This window comes from Muntiacus reevesi, chromosome 2 (genome assembly GCF_963930625.1).
Source record: "Muntiacus reevesi chromosome 2, mMunRee1.1, whole genome shotgun sequence".
Lineage (NCBI taxonomy): Eukaryota > Metazoa > Chordata > Mammalia > Artiodactyla > Cervidae > Muntiacus > Muntiacus reevesi.
Window position 1 is genome coordinate 277988343 of NC_089250.1, and position 16451 is coordinate 278004793.

Sequence of the window (16451 nt, forward strand, 5' to 3'; positions counted from 1 at the left end):
GCATGCCAGCTGACAGGTGAGGTTGACCAGAAGTCTGCAAATAATAAATGCAGAGGAAGGGGAACCCTCTTACACTGTGAGTGAGAATGTAAACAGGTGCAGCCGCTATGGACAACAGTATGGAGGAAGGCCCCTCAAAAAAAGCAGAAATGCAGCTACCGTAGGAACCAGCAATCCCGCTCCGGGCAGTCAGTCCAGAGAGAAGGATGAACACGGGAAACCACGCCCAGGGCATGAAGGCCGCAGCCTGGGGAGGAAGAGCGGGAAAGCGGTGCTGGGCGCGCCTGGGCCCTGCCCCAACTCGGGGAGCAGAGCCCGGATGAGGGGGCCTGGAGGGGGGCCGGCCTGCTGCATGGAGGGAGCAACGGGCGAGAACGTTCCGGAAGGCCAACGGGAAGACGGGCGGCAACCAAAGGGCCACCTGTCCAGGGCGTCATCTGGTTCCATCGGCCCTTAAAGAAACTTCCCGAATCCTGGCCACAGAGAAAGAGCTTATTCCTGTGGTGTTCATGGCGGGTTTACACTTTTAGATTCTTATTTTGTACTGTTACAGGCTCCCCAAATTAGACATATCTTTACAATCTCTTAGTTACTAAGGGCTTCCCTTGTGGCTCAGCTGGTAAAGAAGCCGCCCGCAATGCGGGAGGCCTGGGTTCGATCCCTGGGTTGGGAAGATCCCCTGGAGAAGGGAAAGGCTCCCCACTCCAGTATTCTGTCCTGGAGAGTTCCATGGACTGTATAGTCCAGGGGGTCACAAAGAACTGGACATGACTGAGTGACTTTCACTCACTTACAATCTCTTGCCTGCAGTATGTGGGCAGAGGGGATGAGCGCAACCAGAAGGTGAAACACACCACTCAGGGACTTCTCTGCTGGTCGAGTGGTTGGACTTCGCCTTCCAATGCCGGGGGTTCCATGCTTGGTTGAGGATGCCATATGAGCTAAGATCCCATATGCCTGGCAGTCAAAAAGCCAAAACATAAAAAAGAAACTATATTGCAACAAATTCAACACACACTTTAAAAACAGTTCACATTAAAATAATCTTTAAAAAATTTTTTAAATAGCAGAAAAATAAATGACCCAATCAAGAAATGAGCCAAAGAACTAAACAGACATTTCTCCAAAGAAGACATACAGATGGCTAACAAACGCATGAAAAGATGCTCAACATCACTCATTATCAGAGAAATGCAAATCAAAACCACAATGAGGTACCATTACACGCCAGTCAGGATGGCTGCTATCCAAAAGTCTACAAGCAATAAATGCTGGAGAGGGTGTGGAGAAAAGGGAACCCTCTTACAGTGTTGGTGGGAATGCAAACTAGTACAGCCACTATGGAAAACAGTGTGGAGATTTCTTAAAAAACTGGAAGTAGAACTGCCATATGACCCAGCAATCCCACTTCTGGGCATACACACTGAGGAAACCAGATCTGAAAGAGACACGTGCACCCCAATGTTCATCGCAGCACTGTTTATAATAGCCAGGACATGGAAGCAGCCTAGATGCCCATCAGCAGATGAATGGATAAGGAAGCTGTGGTACATATACACCATGGAATATTACTCAGCCATTAAAAAGAATTTATTTAAATCAGTTCTAATGAAATGGGTGAAACTGGAGCCCATTATACAGAGTGAGGTAAGCCAGAAAGATAAAGATCATTACAGTATACTTACACATATATATGGAATTTAGCAAGATGGTAATGATAGCCCTATATGCAAAACAGAAAAAGAGACACAGAAGTACAGAACAGACTTTTGAACTCTGTGGGAGAAGGTGAGGATTGGATGTTTCGAGAGAACAGCATGTATATTATCTATGGTGAAACAGATCACCAGCCCAGGTGGGATGCATGAGTCAAGTGCTCGGGCCTGGTGCACTGGGAGGACACAGAGGAATCGGGTGGGGGGGAGGTGGGAGGGGTGATCGGGATGGGGAACACATGTAAATCCATGGCTGATTCATGTCAATGTATGACAAAACCCACTGCAATGTTGTGAAGTAATTAGCCTCCAACTAATTAAAAAAAATAAAAAGAATCAGCCGTATACCGCAGGCATTTCAGAGCAGGGGGTATTATAAACAGTGAGGTTTACATGCAAACGGATGCTTCCAGGAGAAGACATGTGGCTACAGCGCAAGGTCAGCAGCTGCTAAAGTCATTAAGCGAATGTTTAATGAGGACCGCGGTATGTTCAAACCCTCAGAGAAGCAATATCTCCCCGCACACCAGGGACTGGTCACCAAGGGCAAACAACAGCTTCACGCCGGGGAAACCCGGGGCACGCCGAGTTCACCCGCAATCACCAATAAGGAGAAACAAGGCCAGCGCGGCCTGGCTGCTACTCCACCCGCAGTGCACGGCCTGCATCTGGCCAGAGCGCTCTGTGTCCTCCTTTCTCAGCCAGCTCCCCTTCCCCAGCGCCCCTGGGAGGGGAGGAGCCCCGGGTCTCTGATCAGGAGACTGATGGAAACTTCACTGCGTCCACACAGGCGGCCCCGAGCCAGAGACTCGAGATGAACACGAGTCACACAAGACCAGGAGGGGCTCAGACCTTGGGCAGGAAGGACCCGCTGATCTTCTGACCGTCCAGCCCTGAGCCCGGCATCAGGCTCTTGTCACCTGAGGCATATTTGGACCATGCCTGGAGCACACGTCTGGGTTTATGACGGGTGGAAATTGTTTTCTGAACAAAAAGGATTCTTACATCTTCTGTGGGGTGGCCTCGGAGACTGACATGTACGAAAATAGCTGCTCGGCTTCCGGAGAATAGGTGCAGATGCTTGGGGGGAGACAGGCCATCAGACCAGGGAGGCTTAGCAGAGCTTAGAGTCACGGGAGGCCTCAGAAGTGGTCAGAGATGTCTGTAGAACCCACCGCCCACTCCAGCCTCAGCCTGCAGAAACCAGGGCCCGGCTCCAGGGAGGGTCGGTCCCCTTCCTGAGGGGCCGCTGACCTGATGACCATGTGACAGGAAGCCCCAGCCCCGGAGAGGACACACCCTGTGTGTCTGTGAGTCCGGAGGGCACCCAGGTCTCCTCCATCCTCACGGCCTGGACCGCAGGGAGGAGACGCCATGGCCCCCACCCTCCCCGCCCTGCTCTGCCTCGGTGAGATGAGGAGGGGCAGGGGGAGCCCTGGTCTGGAGGGACCCTCCCCAGCCAGCCTGCTCCCTCAGGGGGCCCAGGGCCCAGAAGGCTCACGGGGAGGAGAGGCGCTGCTCAGAGCTGAGGGCAGACCTCTCACAGGGCTCTCTCTTCCAGGGCTGAGTGTGGGCCTGAGGACCCAGGTGCAGGCTGGTGAGTCTGTCCCCAGGTCCAGATCCCTCATCTCGTGGGGACAAGGGTCACCTCCAGGCCCTGGGGAGGGGGATGGCAGCTCGGGGCTCACAGACGGGGAGTCAGGGAGGTCTGGGCTGAGAGCCAGGGCCTGGGGGGCATGCCTGGTGAGCCCGCTTTGATTTCCTTCCAGGGACCCTCCCCAAACCCACCATCTGGGCTGAGCCAGGCTCTGTGGTCCCCTGGGGGAGCCCCGTGAGCATCTGGTGTCAGGGGATCCTGGAGGCCCAGGCGTTCCGTCTGGATAAAGAGGGAAGAAGAGTTCGCTGGGAGAGACAGAAAGTACTGAAACCCAGCGACAAGGCCCAGTTCTCCATCCCACATATGACCGAGCAGCACGCAGGGCGCTATTGGTGCTACTACAGAACCCCCACTGCCTGGTCAGAGCGCAGTGAGCCCCTGGAGCTGGTGGTGACAGGTGAGGGACTCTCGGGGCCTCAGGCTCTGCCCTCGGGAGGGGGATCTGCTCTCGGGGGGTGTCCCTCTCACAGCCCAGACCTGGGGGGGGAGTGGGGAGCATCAGGGAACAGGTTGCCTCCTTCTCTCCTAGGACGCTACAACAAACCCAGCCTCTCAGCCCTGCCGAGCCCTGCAGTGACCTCGGGAGGGAAACTGACCCTCCAGTGTGGCTCCCGTTGGGGATTTAACAGGTTCCTTCTGACCAAGGAAGGAGAAGATGAGTCCTCTTGGACCCTGGATGGACAGTGGAGCCCCGACGGGCAGACCCAGGCCCTGTTCCCCGTGGGCCCCGTGAGCCCCGGACACGGGTGGACGTTCAGATGCTACGGCTTTAACAGGGACACCCCCCGGGTGTGGTCGGCCCCCAGCGACCCCCTGGAGCTCCTGGTCTCAGGTGAGGAAGTCCCATCCTGACCCCACATTTGTGCAGACAAGACAAGGTGCTCGGGTCTCTGCTCCCAGGGGAGCCCCTGTGAGGGGGGGAGAGAGCGTGGGGCTCACAGGACAGACACACAGACAGAGACGGCGAGGCCTGGGGCCGGGCGGGAAGGGCGTCCACGAGGGACGCGGTCCCAACACCCCGGCGCCCGTCTCTCCCCAGGGCTGTCTGGGAAGCCGTCCCTCCTGACCCCGCAGGGCCCTGTCGTCACCTCTGGACAGAACCTGACCCTTCAGTGTCGCTCTGACGTGGGCTACGCCAGATTCGCTCTGTCCAAGGAGGGGGGCCGGGACCTCTCCCAGCGCCCTGCCCGGAGGGCCCAGGGGGGGCTCTCTCAGGCCGACTTCCTCCTGGGCCCGGTGGGCGCCGTCCACGGGGGCCGGTACAGATGCTACGGTGGACACGGCGTCTCCTCCGAGTGGTCGGCCCCCAGCGACCCCCTGGAGCTCCTGGTGGCGGGAGAGGGGCCAGCGGGTCAGTCAGGGGCCAGACTCTGCACAGGCCCCACCGGGGAGCCCCAGGGGTGATGCTGGGACCAGGAGGAGGGGTCCCCGGGAGGGGACAGCGAGACGGGGTGGAGGAGGGGGGACTCGGAGAAACAGAGACGGCGCTGAGGGTCCAGAGAGGCCGCAGAGTCTCGCTCAGAACCAGGGGGGGCCCGCACCCCCTTCCTCTCTGCAGGACTGCTCAGAGACAGACCCTCCCTCTCGGCGCGGCCGGGCCCCTCGGTGGCCCCGGGAGAGAACGTGACCCTGCTGTGTCAGTCGGGAAACAGGACGGACACCTTCCTTCTGTCCCAGGAGGGGGCAGCCCATCGGCCCCTGCGTCTGCGCGCCCAGCACCAAGGCGGGCGGTTCCAGGCCGAGTTCTCCTTGAGTCCTGTGAGCTCGGCCCACAAGGGCACCTACAGGTGCTACCGCGCACTCAGCACAGAGCCCCACCTGCTGTCACGGCCCAGTGAGCCCCTGGTGCTCCTGGTCTCAGGTGAGGCCCCGTGGTCAGCTCTGAAGGAGCCCCCCTTTCTAGGGTGGGAGTTGGCGTGCTCCAAAGAGAGCCAACGAGGGTCACGCAGATGGGGACCCAGGCTTCAGAGGGACAGAGGGAACACTACCCCCACGCCCTTTCCCACATCCTGTCACAGGGCTTCTCGGGGGATGGGGGAGGAGGCAGAGAGCCAGGAGCAGCCACGGGGCTGATTCAGAGATGCGCTGAGCAGAGTGGGTCCCAGGTAGGGGCAACCCCTTCCCAGGCACAGGGGTCATCCAGAATCCTGGGGACCCCAGCCCCCTGACAGGGGCTAAAGGTAACAGCTCCTGAGACGATGGGGTCTCTGTAACGTGAGGGACAGCTGGCCCCAGGCCTGTCCCGGGTCCTGGGCTGATCGAACTCTGTTTGCAGTCTCAGCACACCTGGTGTCCTGGGGGCGGTGCTGGAAGTTGGGCAGAGCAGCGGGGCAATTGCAGCCTCCAGGGGCTCTGAGGCTGATGGATGAAGGGTCAGGGGTCATGGAGCGGGAGATGCTGGGGCCAGCCTGCTGGCGGGAGCAGCAAGGCTGAGGAGGGGAGAAGCAGCCCCACCCTCTCCCCTTCCTGATTCCGCAGGAGGTTCAGAGGATCAGCCTGCCCCTCAGTGGACTCAGGACCTGCAGAGTAAGAGTGAAGGTCTTGGGGAGCTGGTCGTGGGTCCGGGGGGCAGGCTGACTATGCCCCCAGTTCAGGCACCTCTGGAGACTCTGATCTGGACCCCCTCACCCTCACCACACCCGTGTCGGGCCTCAGTTTCTCCCAGTGTAAAAGGAGAGGCCCGTGGCCCAGACTGTAGATGCCCGGGTTCTGACCTGGGTGTGACCCCATCGGGCGACGAGGTGACTGTGGGGGCCTGTCCCCTCCGCCGCAGCGTGGTCATGGAGTGAGGGGGGACCCAGAGGCCCCTCACGCAGCCCGCCCCTCCCCCCGCCCCCGCTGAGGTGGGGGAGGGGCGGGGACCAGGGAGGACCCTCAGCTCCAGCTGAGACCCTCGGGCAGACCCCTCAGGCGAGGGGCCCCCAGAGCAGGAGGCTGGTGTCCTCCTGGGGGCCAGCTCTGGAGGCGCTCAGGGCACCCACGGCCCTGGTTCCAGTCCCGGCCCTGCCCCGTCCAGGCTGGGTCACCAGGGCCGTGATCTCCGTCTCTGTGCCTCAGTTTCCTCGCCTGTAAAACGGGTGGGATGGGTTGGAGATGGGTGCACAGACCCCAGCAGGAGTCCGCACACAGCAGGTGCTCAGTCAAACGGCATCCCTGGCTCACTCAGACGTCTCTGGTGCCCCAGGCCTCACGTGGTACCTGAGTGTCCTCATCGGGGTCTCGGTGACCTTCGTCCTGCTGCTCCTCGTCCTCTTCCTCCTCCTCTTCCTCTGGCACCGGGGTCGGGACAGACGCAGGAACTCGGGTGAGTAGGGAACGGGGTGACTGGCTCCCTGGAGGCCTTAGGGCATCAGACGAAGGGAAACCCAGGGCATGGGAACAGTCAGCTTAGAGAACATGGTCCAGAGACTGATACTCGAAAACTCAGAAAGAAAACACCCACTGTCAGCCCACAAGCACTAATCTAAGCCATCTCCCTCCTTCTCAACATCATGAGCTGAAACACGCATCCTGAGCCCAGGCTGCCTCCTCTCCTCCTGAATCCCACGTGGAGGGCGGGGTGACCACCTCCCCGGGGCTGAGCCTCTGCCCCTCTGAGGCTCTCGGAACCCCACCCAACGGTCCCCCTGCTCTGCTGCAGATGCTGCTGTGAGCGACGCACAGTCTGAGGTGGGGCTGCAGCTGGACCATCGGGTGAGACCCCTGCTCCCGTCCGGCCACCACAGACCTCCTGGTGCCAAACTCAGCCCAGCGCACGCGTCGCTGTGCTCACACCCCAGCTCCAGCCGCACCCACCCCGACCCCTCCTTCCCGGCTCCCTGGGTCCTGCCGTGACCCCAGCCTCCCCGTGCCCTGTGACCTCACGGCCCCTCCTTCGGGGCGCCTTTCCCGGCTCCGTGTCCTCTGGCTGACCTTCTGGTGTGGGGGTGCAGCCCCAGGTCTCAAGAGGACGCGTGCATCAGTGGACCGCCCGCACGCCCAGGCCCCCCTCCTTCACCCCCAGCAAAGGGCGCGGGAGAGCGGGCGCCACCCCCTGGCCCTGCAGGCACGGCGGGCACTCACCCCGCGGTGAGAGGGGCCCCACGCCGACAAGCAGGCGGATCCCAGAATGCAAGGGCCTGACGAGGAAAGGAAATCACGAGACGGACTGGGCACACGGGGTGGGCACACCCGGTAGGAAGGCCCTGAGGCGGGAGGGACACGCTTCAGCAGGAAGACGGCCGTGTGCCCGGGCAGATGAGCAGGCGGCCAGGGCTCAGACAGAAACCAGGGCCGGACAAGGCACCTGGAGGCTCCCGGGTGTCAGGAGGGCCCTGGAGTTTCCATCAGGAGAGTGAGCTGACCTGACCCAAGGTCCCAAGCCTCATCTGGGCACAGCAGGGAGCTGGCTGGAGGAGGGGCGGCGGGCCCAGGAGGCGCCTCTCCTGTCTCACCGTCTCCCTCCAGCAGGACAGGCGGGAGGCAGACCCCCAGGAGGGGACGGGCGCCCTGTGAGCCCCCGAGATCGAGACAAAGGCGGGAGGTGCCCCCTCTCCTCCCGGTCGGGGGGATTCCGGGAAGGATGGACAGATGCAGAGCACATGGGTCCCTCCTCTCCAGGCCCCCAGGCGCCCCATCTCACACACCTTCCCACCTCCCCTGCAGGCTGCCATGTCCGAAGCCCCCGAGGACGTGACCTACGCCCAGCTGAACCACTCGACTGTCAGAAGGGGGACGGCCGCACCCCCCAGCCTCCTGGTGGGGGAGCCCCCAGCAGAGCCCAGTGAGTACGCTGCTCTCGCCATTCGCTAGCCCAGGAAGGACCCAGACCCCAGGCTCCAGGGACCAGACCTCAGGGACCCCAGGAGGCACGGGAGCAGCCGGTAATGGACACTCTGTAACGACCAGCAGCCAGTCCCTGGACTCCTAACAGATCACCAGGGGGCCCGGGACCCTTCCAGTCAACCAGTTCTACCCTCAAATATAACCAATATCCTGACATTTGGGAAATAATGCAACAGACCTGCCTAAAATTAGTGTGTGGATGAAAAGTAAACTAGATTCGAGCTCTACTCCCTTCTGGAGTCTGAAAGGGACAGTCTGACTCAGTTTCTTGGAATAACAGAACTTATTATGATGGTGGGAATCAGGCTTCCTGTCAGCTGAGGGCCCTGCCCGGCTTCCAGAAGCTGTCCCTGTCCTTGCCTTGGGGGGACTTGCTTCATCTTTGAAGCCCAAACGGGAGACGAGAATTGCTGCCTCTCTCTGACCTCATCCGCTGCTTCCCTCTCCCACTGTTGAGTACACGTGTAACTCTTTGGACTCCCCTAGCTAATTTAGGATGATGCCCCCTTCTCCTCTTAGCTGCAACTGCATGATCCTTCTTGCCATGTGAGGTAACATGCTACAGGCTTGGGGGATAGGAAAGTAGCTATCTTTCTTGGGAGGGGGGTCTTTATTCTGCCCATCACACATTGTAAGTGTGCGCACCATTCAATGGTTACTAGTAAACGTATACAGTTGTGCAACCATCATACAAACCAATCGCAGAACACATTTCACCATCCCTCAGACTTGGCTTGCCTGTCTGTAGGTGTGCTCTGATCTCTGCTGTAGGTGGCCACTGATCTGCTTTTTGTGTTTATAAATTTGCTCTTAAGTTTCATTAGGTCCCATTTGTTTAGTTTTGCTTTTATTTCCAATATTCTGGGAGGTGGGTCATAGAGGATCTTGCTGTAATTTATGTCGGAGAGTGTTTTGCCTATGTTCTCCTCTAGGAGTTTTATAGTTTCTGGTCTTACATTTAGATCTTTAATCCATTTTGAGTTTATTTTTGTGTATGGTGTTCAAAAGTGTTCTAGTTTCTTTCTTTTACAAGTGGTTGACCAGTTTTCCCAGCACCACTTGTTAAAGAGGTTGTCTTTTTTCCATTATATATCCTTGCCTCCTTTGTTGAAGATAAGATGTCCATAGGTTCGTGGATTTATCTCTGGGCTTTCTATTCTGTTCCATTGATCTATATTTCTGTCTTTGTGCCAGTACCATACTGTCTTGATGACTGTGGTTTTGTAGTAGAGTCTGAAGTCAGGCAGGTTGATTCCTCCAGTTGCATTCTTCTTTCTCAAGATTATTTTGGCTATTCAAGGTTTTTTGTATTTCCATACAAACTGTGAAATTATTTGTTCTAGTTCTGTGAAAAATACCGTTGGTAGCTTGATAGGGATTGCGTTGAATCTATAGATTGCTTTGGGTAGAAGAGCCATTTTGACAATATTGATTCTTCCAATCCATGAACACGGTATGTTTCTCCATCTGTTTGTGTCCTCTTTGATTTCTTTCATCAAGGTTTTATAGTTTTCTGTGTATAGGTCTTTTGTTTCTTTAGGTAGATATACTCCTAAGTATTTTATTCTTTTTGTTGCAATGGTGAATGGTATTGTTTCCTTAATTTCTCTTTCTGTTTTTTCATTGTTAGTATATAGGAATGCAAGGGATTTCTGTGTGTTAATTTTATATCCTGCAACTGTACTATATTCATTGATTAGCTCTAGTAATTTTTTGGAAGAGTCTTTAGGGTTTTCTATGTAGAGAATCATGTCATCTGCAAACAGCGAGAGTTTCACTTCTTCTTTTTCTATCTGGATTCCTTTTACTTCTTTTTCTGCTCTGATTGCTGTGGCCAAAACTTCCAACACTATGTTGAATAGTAGTGGTGAGAGTGGGCACCCTTATCTTGTTCCTGATTTCAAGAGAAATGCTTTCAATTTTTCACCATTGAGGGTGATGCTTGCTGTGGGTTTGTCATATATAGCTTTTATTATGTTGAGGTATGTTCCTTCTATTCCTGCTTTCTGGAGAGTTTTAATCATAAATGGGTGTTGAATTTTGTCAAAGGCTTTCTCTGCATCTATTGAGATAATCATATGGTTTTTGTCTTTCAATTTGTTAATGTGGTGTATTACATTGATTGATTTGAGGATATTAAAGAATCCTTGCATTCCTAGGATAAAGCCCACTTGGTCATGGTGTATGATTTTTTTAATATGTTGTTGGATTCTGTTTGCTAGAATTTTGTTAAGGATTTTTGCATCTATGTTCATCAGTGATATTGGCCTGTAGTTTTCTTTTTTGGTGGCATCTTTGTCTGGTTTTGGAATTAGGGTGATGGTGGCCTCATAGAATGAGTTTGGAAGTTTACCTTCTTCTGCAATTTTCTGGAAGAGTTTGAGTAAGAAAGGTGTTAGCTCTTCTCTAAATTTTTGGTAGAATTCAGCTGTGAAGTCATCTGGTCCTGGGCTTTTGTTTGCTGGAAGATTTTTGATTACAGTTTCGATTTCCTTGCTTGTGATGGGTCTGTTAAGATCTTCTATTTCTTCCTGGTTGAGTTTTGGAAAGTTATACTTTTCTAAGAATTTGTCCATTTCATCCAAGTTGTCCATTTTATTGGCATAGAGCTGCTGGTAGTAGTCTCTTATGATCCTTTGTATTTCAGTGTTGTCTGTTGTGATCTCTCCATTTTCATTTCTAAATTTGTAATTTGGTTCTTCTCTCTTTGTTTCTTAATGAGTCTGGCTAATGGTTTGTCAATTTTGTTTATTTTTTCAAAAAACCAGCTTTTAGCTTTGTTGATTTTTGCTATGGTCTCTTTAGTTTCTTTTGCATTTATTTCTGCCCTAATTTTTAAGATTTCTTTCCTTCTGCTAACCCTGGGGTTCTTCATTTCTTCCTTCTCTAATTGCTTTAGGTGTAGAGTTAGGTTAACCACAATGAGGTACCATTACACGCCAGTCAGGATGGCTGCTATCCAAAAGTCTACAAGCAATAAATGCTGGAGAGGGTGTGGAGAAAAGGGAACCCTCTTACACTGTTGGTGGGAATGCAAACTAGTACAGCCGCTATGGAGAACAGTGTGGAGATTTCTTAAAAAACTGGAAATAGAACTGCCATATGACCCAGCAATACCACTTCTGGGCATACACACTGAGGAAACCAGATCTGAAAGAGACACGTGCACCCCAATGTTCATCGCAGCACTGTTTATAATAGCCAGGACATGGAAGCAACCTAGATGCCCATCAGCAGATGAATGGATAAGGAAGCTGTGGTACATATACACCATGGAATATTACTCAGCCGTTAAAAAGAATACATTTGAATCAGTTCTAATGAGATGGATGAAACTGGAGCCCATTATACAGAGTGAAGTGAGCCAGAAATATAAAGATCATTACAGCATACTAACACATATATATGGAATTTAGAAAGATGGTAACGATAACCCTATGTGCAAAACAGAAAAAGAGACACAGAAGTACAGAACAGACTTTTGAACTCTGTGGGAGAAGGTGAGGGTGGGATGTTTCGAAAGAACAGCATGTATATTATCCATGGTGAAACAGATCACCAGCCCAGGTGAGATGCATGAGACAAGTGCTCGGGCCTGGTGCACTGGGAGGACCCAGAGGAGTCGGGTGGAGAGAGAGGTGGGAGGGGGGATCAGGATGGGGAATACGTGTAACTCTATGGCTGATTCATGTCAATGTATGACAAAACCCACTGAAATGTTGTGAAGTAATTAGCCTCCACCTAAAAAGAAAAAAAAAAGCGAAAAAAATTCGCTTTTTAAGATGTTTCATATAAATAAGATCAAATTAATACTTAAATCTTAATTTGATCTTATTTAACATAAATAAGGTTAAAAATATTTAGTCTTTTCATTCAGGCTATTTTCCTAAATTTAGCATAATTTCTTTTCAGTTTTTTCTGTGTTTAGCATTGGACTATAGTTTCTTCTTTTTACTGTTGACTATATTCCATGGATTGTATTACTGTGTTTTGTTCATTCATTTACCAATTAATAAATATTTGAATTGCATTCAATTTTGACTATGATGAAAAAGCTTGCAAAAAATGTTCCACCTGTGCCTGGGAGTGTACAAAGATAAATGTGTGTATTGAGAACCAAAACCAAAAGCAAACCGTAACAAACAACAAGGCAACACAGAAGTTGGAAAACGTTTTCAATAAATGATAAGGTAAACAGTATGCATCAAATGTATGAATTTAAAACACTGATATGTGCAGGAAAAAACTTATGAATTTAGAAAATTTAGAACCATGAATGAATATATTACAAAAGCCTAAAAAAATCAATGACCTCACTACTCACACTAAAAATTTAGGGAGAGATAGTAAATTATTTCACTTGAAGGTAGAAGGTGGGAATAATAAGGACAAGGGTAGCTAATAATGAAGACAATCAAGAAGGAGAGAAAATCAATCAAGGCAAAAAGCGGACTCATTCTTGACAACAGTCATAAGTTTTAACCACCATAAGCCAGGGAAAAAGAAAGAAGCCACATTTTTTTCAGTACCGTATCATGAACAAAATCGCAGGCAGCAGCCCAAATCCTACAGAATTTATCTGGTGACAGAACATGATGAAACGTTTGATACCAACATCCAGAAAATGAAGGGGAAATGGAAATATCCAAGTGTACAATTTACTAAATGGACTGAAGATTAAATGGAATATTGATCACTTTATTCATTGACTCGGTAATCAAATGCCCATGACTGAACTATGTAGAACCTAAAAAAGTCAAACTTGAGACAAGGAAGGCAGAATGGTGGTTACCAGTGCTGGTGTGAGGGGGAGGGGAGGGGAGGTACTTGGGTCAAAGGGCACAAACCTGTGGTTATAGGCTGAATAAGTTCTGGGCATTCAGCTTCAGCAGGGTGATGATAGCTAGTGACACGGTATCACATTTCGAGTCTTGTGAAGAGGGTACACCCCGTATATCTAACCACACAAAAAGGAAATAGCAGCTGTGATGATATGGAGTGGTTAAGTGAAGCTGCGGTGTAGCTAATTCCCCATGTGTATCATGGGGATGCTTTGCTGGAGATTATGTATCCATTTTTTTTAACTAAACGAATAACTGATTGTCTTTATCCTACCGTGCTGGGTCTGAGGTGGGGCCCGCGGGATCTTTGATCTTCTCGCAGCAAGCGGGGCACGCAGTTGGGCATGGAGGGGTCCCCTGACCCCCACTCCACCCATCTGCCTGTGAGGAGGAGCCCGAGTGGCAGGGACCGGCTCCTCTTTCTCCCAGCCCCCGCCAGGGGCAGGGGGTCCCTCCGGTCTGACCACGGTGGTGCGCACAGACACAGCCCGGCAGTGAGCTCCTGGATTCCAAGGAGAAACTGGCTTTGCTACTGGAGTCCAAGGGTCCGGAGACCCTCTCTTTACAGACAGGAGGCTTCAGCCTGCAGAGACCCCTGACACCAGAGGGTCGCTGGGCTCCCCTTGGTGACCGTGGGCCCTGGGCCAGCCCGGACGGAGGGTGTCGGGGGATTCCTGGAAGGGATGCAGGGCTGAAGTGTCGGGCGCCCTTCCGCCCTTGCTTCCCCCAGATGTCACTGCAAGGCTGTCCCCAGACTGGTCACCACCCGTCCACACGCAGTGCACTCCCCCCATGGCAGGGCTGGGGTCTGTCGCGGGGCTTAGGCAGGGGGTCTGGGGAGAACTCACCCACCTTGACCCGGTCCCATAGGCCCCGACAGAGCCCTGGAATCGCGTGTGGGGGTAATATACATAACCACAAAATAAAGGGGGTAGGAAAGATGTGACCTATAGATTTATAAGGTCTCCACATTTCTCGTGAAGAGGTAAAATTCTCTTTCTGTGTAAAGTTGGGTATGTACCTGACAATCTCTGGGACAGACACTTAACCAGCAGAGAGGTACAGTTACAGCACCAACGGAGAAATTAAAACGGAAAGCTAAAAATATTTTTAAATCCGAGGAGAGGCAGGAAAGCATAAACAGAAGAACAAGAAAGAGGAGGGAGAACATTTTAAAAGATGAAATGGTAAACCCAAACAACAATCTTATCAGCAATGACATTATATGAGAATGGGCCAGACACAGCAATTCAAGGACAGAGACTGTCAGACTGGTTAAAGAAAAAACCACCTCCACGAAGACCCTACACCATGAAGTTTAGAAAAAGCTCACTTCAAATACAACATATGCAAGATGACATGTAAACGTAAAAGAATGAACAATAGGAACGAACCTTGGAAACATTACTCCATGTGACGTCAGCCTGACACAAAGTACCCCCTATTGTATGATTTCACTGACATGAACGGCTGGAAACAGTCAAATCCCTAAAGGCAGGGATTAGGATGGAGCTGACCAGGGGCTGGTTCTAAGAGGACGTAAGGGATTCTCGCTTAACCGGGTACAGAGTTTCTGTTTGGGATTATGAAAATGTTCTGGAAAATGGATGGTGGCCATGAATGCCCAACGTGGTAAATGTGCTTAAGGCCGCTGAACTACACGCTTTAATCATGTTTCAAGAGTGGAAAATATCAGTGTGTAGGTTTTATACCATTAAAAAAAAGTAGAAGGATTAAAAGTGTACTATGCAAACTCCAACCCAAAGGAAACATAAGTGGTTGTATTGGTCGCCGTTTACCACAAATGGCCACAGACTTGGTGAACTGACAGACTTATATCATCTTACAGCTCTGGAGGTCAGGAGTATGAAATCAGGCTCACTGGCGTGACGTCAAGAAACAAGAAGTTTCATTTAGTTCATCTCAGCCCAGGACCGGAATTCTGGAAGGCAGCTGAATTCTAAATATTGATCACGTGTCCAGCAATGTTGGAAAACTACTTTTAAATCTTTCTTTCTTTCTTTATTTCACTGTACCAAGTCTTTGCTGGGGCCTGTGGGATCCAGTCCCCCGACCAGGGATCGATCCCGGGCCCCCTTGCGCTGGGAGCGTGGAGTCTTAGCCCCTGAAGCAGCAGGGGCCTCCCAGAAAACTGCTTCCTATAGAGCAGAACGTCTCAGTGTTACTCCGTATTCTGTGCACACAGGCGCGCAGTCTTGGTAACGCGGCACTGATCTCACCCACTCGAGAGCCGCTCGCTTTGTCTGGATTCACTTCCTCGGTAGGCACCGCCAGTGCGAGGGTGAAGAGGCGTGGTCGTGGGAACATGCTCGGATCCTCGCCAGGCACAGAGGCGCGGACCCTGGTTCTCACCTTTGCGAGTGACGTCTAGGGCTGGTTGTTAAGCACGCCTTCACAGATGAAAGCAAATCCCCTTTTACTTCTGATGTGTTTTTATTTTCAGCAGAAACCGTTCAGATATTTTATCAAACGCTTTGCCTACATGTGTTGAGGTGACTATTCTTTCACGCGTTGTATCGATATATTGCATGATCTGATAGATTTTTAAAATTTTAAGTTACTCTGTCCATCCAAAAACAAACAAACCAACTCACAGAACGGTCACGAGTAACGTCCCTTGAACATGTCACTAAATCTGACTTGTGTACACTGTTCATGGATTTACATCCAAGGCCATGGGAGAGATCATCCTTTCCCTTTCCCATTTAAAATTCCCTTGTCAGGTTTTCGTGAGTGTATCTTTCTGGCCTGATAAATGTGTTGAAGTGTTGAGGTAAATGCTTTCTTTTTCTGTTTTAAAGAAACGTTGACGCAGTTACGGAGCGTGTGTGTGCTCAAGAAGCACGTAATTGTTTGGGGCTTCACTGCTGGTCCAGTGACTAAGGCTCGATGCCCCCAGGGGAAGGGCCCAGGCTCCATCCCTGGCCGGGGAGCTAGATGCCACTGGTCCCACTAAGGATCCGCATGCCGCAGCTGGAGGCCCCGGCGGCCAATGGAGAGCGAAGACCGTGAGCCCCGTGAAGACCCAGCACCGCCAGCCAAATTATACAAAGAAACAGTTCAGTTTTTTTTTTTTAATTAGTACTTAAGTGTTTGGAAGAACTCACCAGGGAAGCTTCCTCAACTGACACACGCATCGGAAAATGGTTACCGCATAGCTTTACTTACGGCCTCCGTCTGATCACCTGGTTGCCATTTCTTCGTGATGAGAACATTTAAGACCTACCCTCTTCACAAGACTCGAAAATGCGATACTATAACTGCCCTGCTGTATGTCAGATGCCCAGAACTTATTCACCTTGTAATTGGAAGATTGTGCCCTTTGACCAAAATACCTCCCTCTTTCTCCCTCACTCCCACCCTGGTAACCAGCATTCCACCCTCTTCACCTCT

At 51.9% G+C, this 16451-nt stretch overlaps 1 protein-coding gene across 1 annotated transcript in view; it reads left to right on the forward strand.

Annotated features, from left to right (window-relative positions):
• The first annotated feature begins 3089 nt into the window (after positions 1–3089).
• LOC136157691 (uncharacterized) overlaps positions 3090–16451 on the forward strand; it is a 28962-nt gene continuing 15600 nt past the window's right edge. The window contains exons 1-13 of the mRNA XM_065919496.1: positions 3090–3123; positions 3277–3312; positions 3485–3769; positions 3902–4204; positions 4412–4723; positions 4931–5233; positions 5851–5931; positions 6028–6157; positions 6430–6449; positions 6557–6676; positions 7013–7202; positions 7305–7440; positions 8017–8134. Coding sequence (XP_065775568.1) covers positions 3090–3123; positions 3277–3312; positions 3485–3769; positions 3902–4204; positions 4412–4723; positions 4931–5233; positions 5851–5931; positions 6028–6157; positions 6430–6449; positions 6557–6676; positions 7013–7202; positions 7305–7440; positions 8017–8134 — 2068 coding nt within the window. The remainder of the gene's footprint in view (positions 3124–3276; positions 3313–3484; positions 3770–3901; positions 4205–4411; positions 4724–4930; positions 5234–5850; positions 5932–6027; positions 6158–6429; positions 6450–6556; positions 6677–7012; positions 7203–7304; positions 7441–8016; positions 8135–16451) is intronic.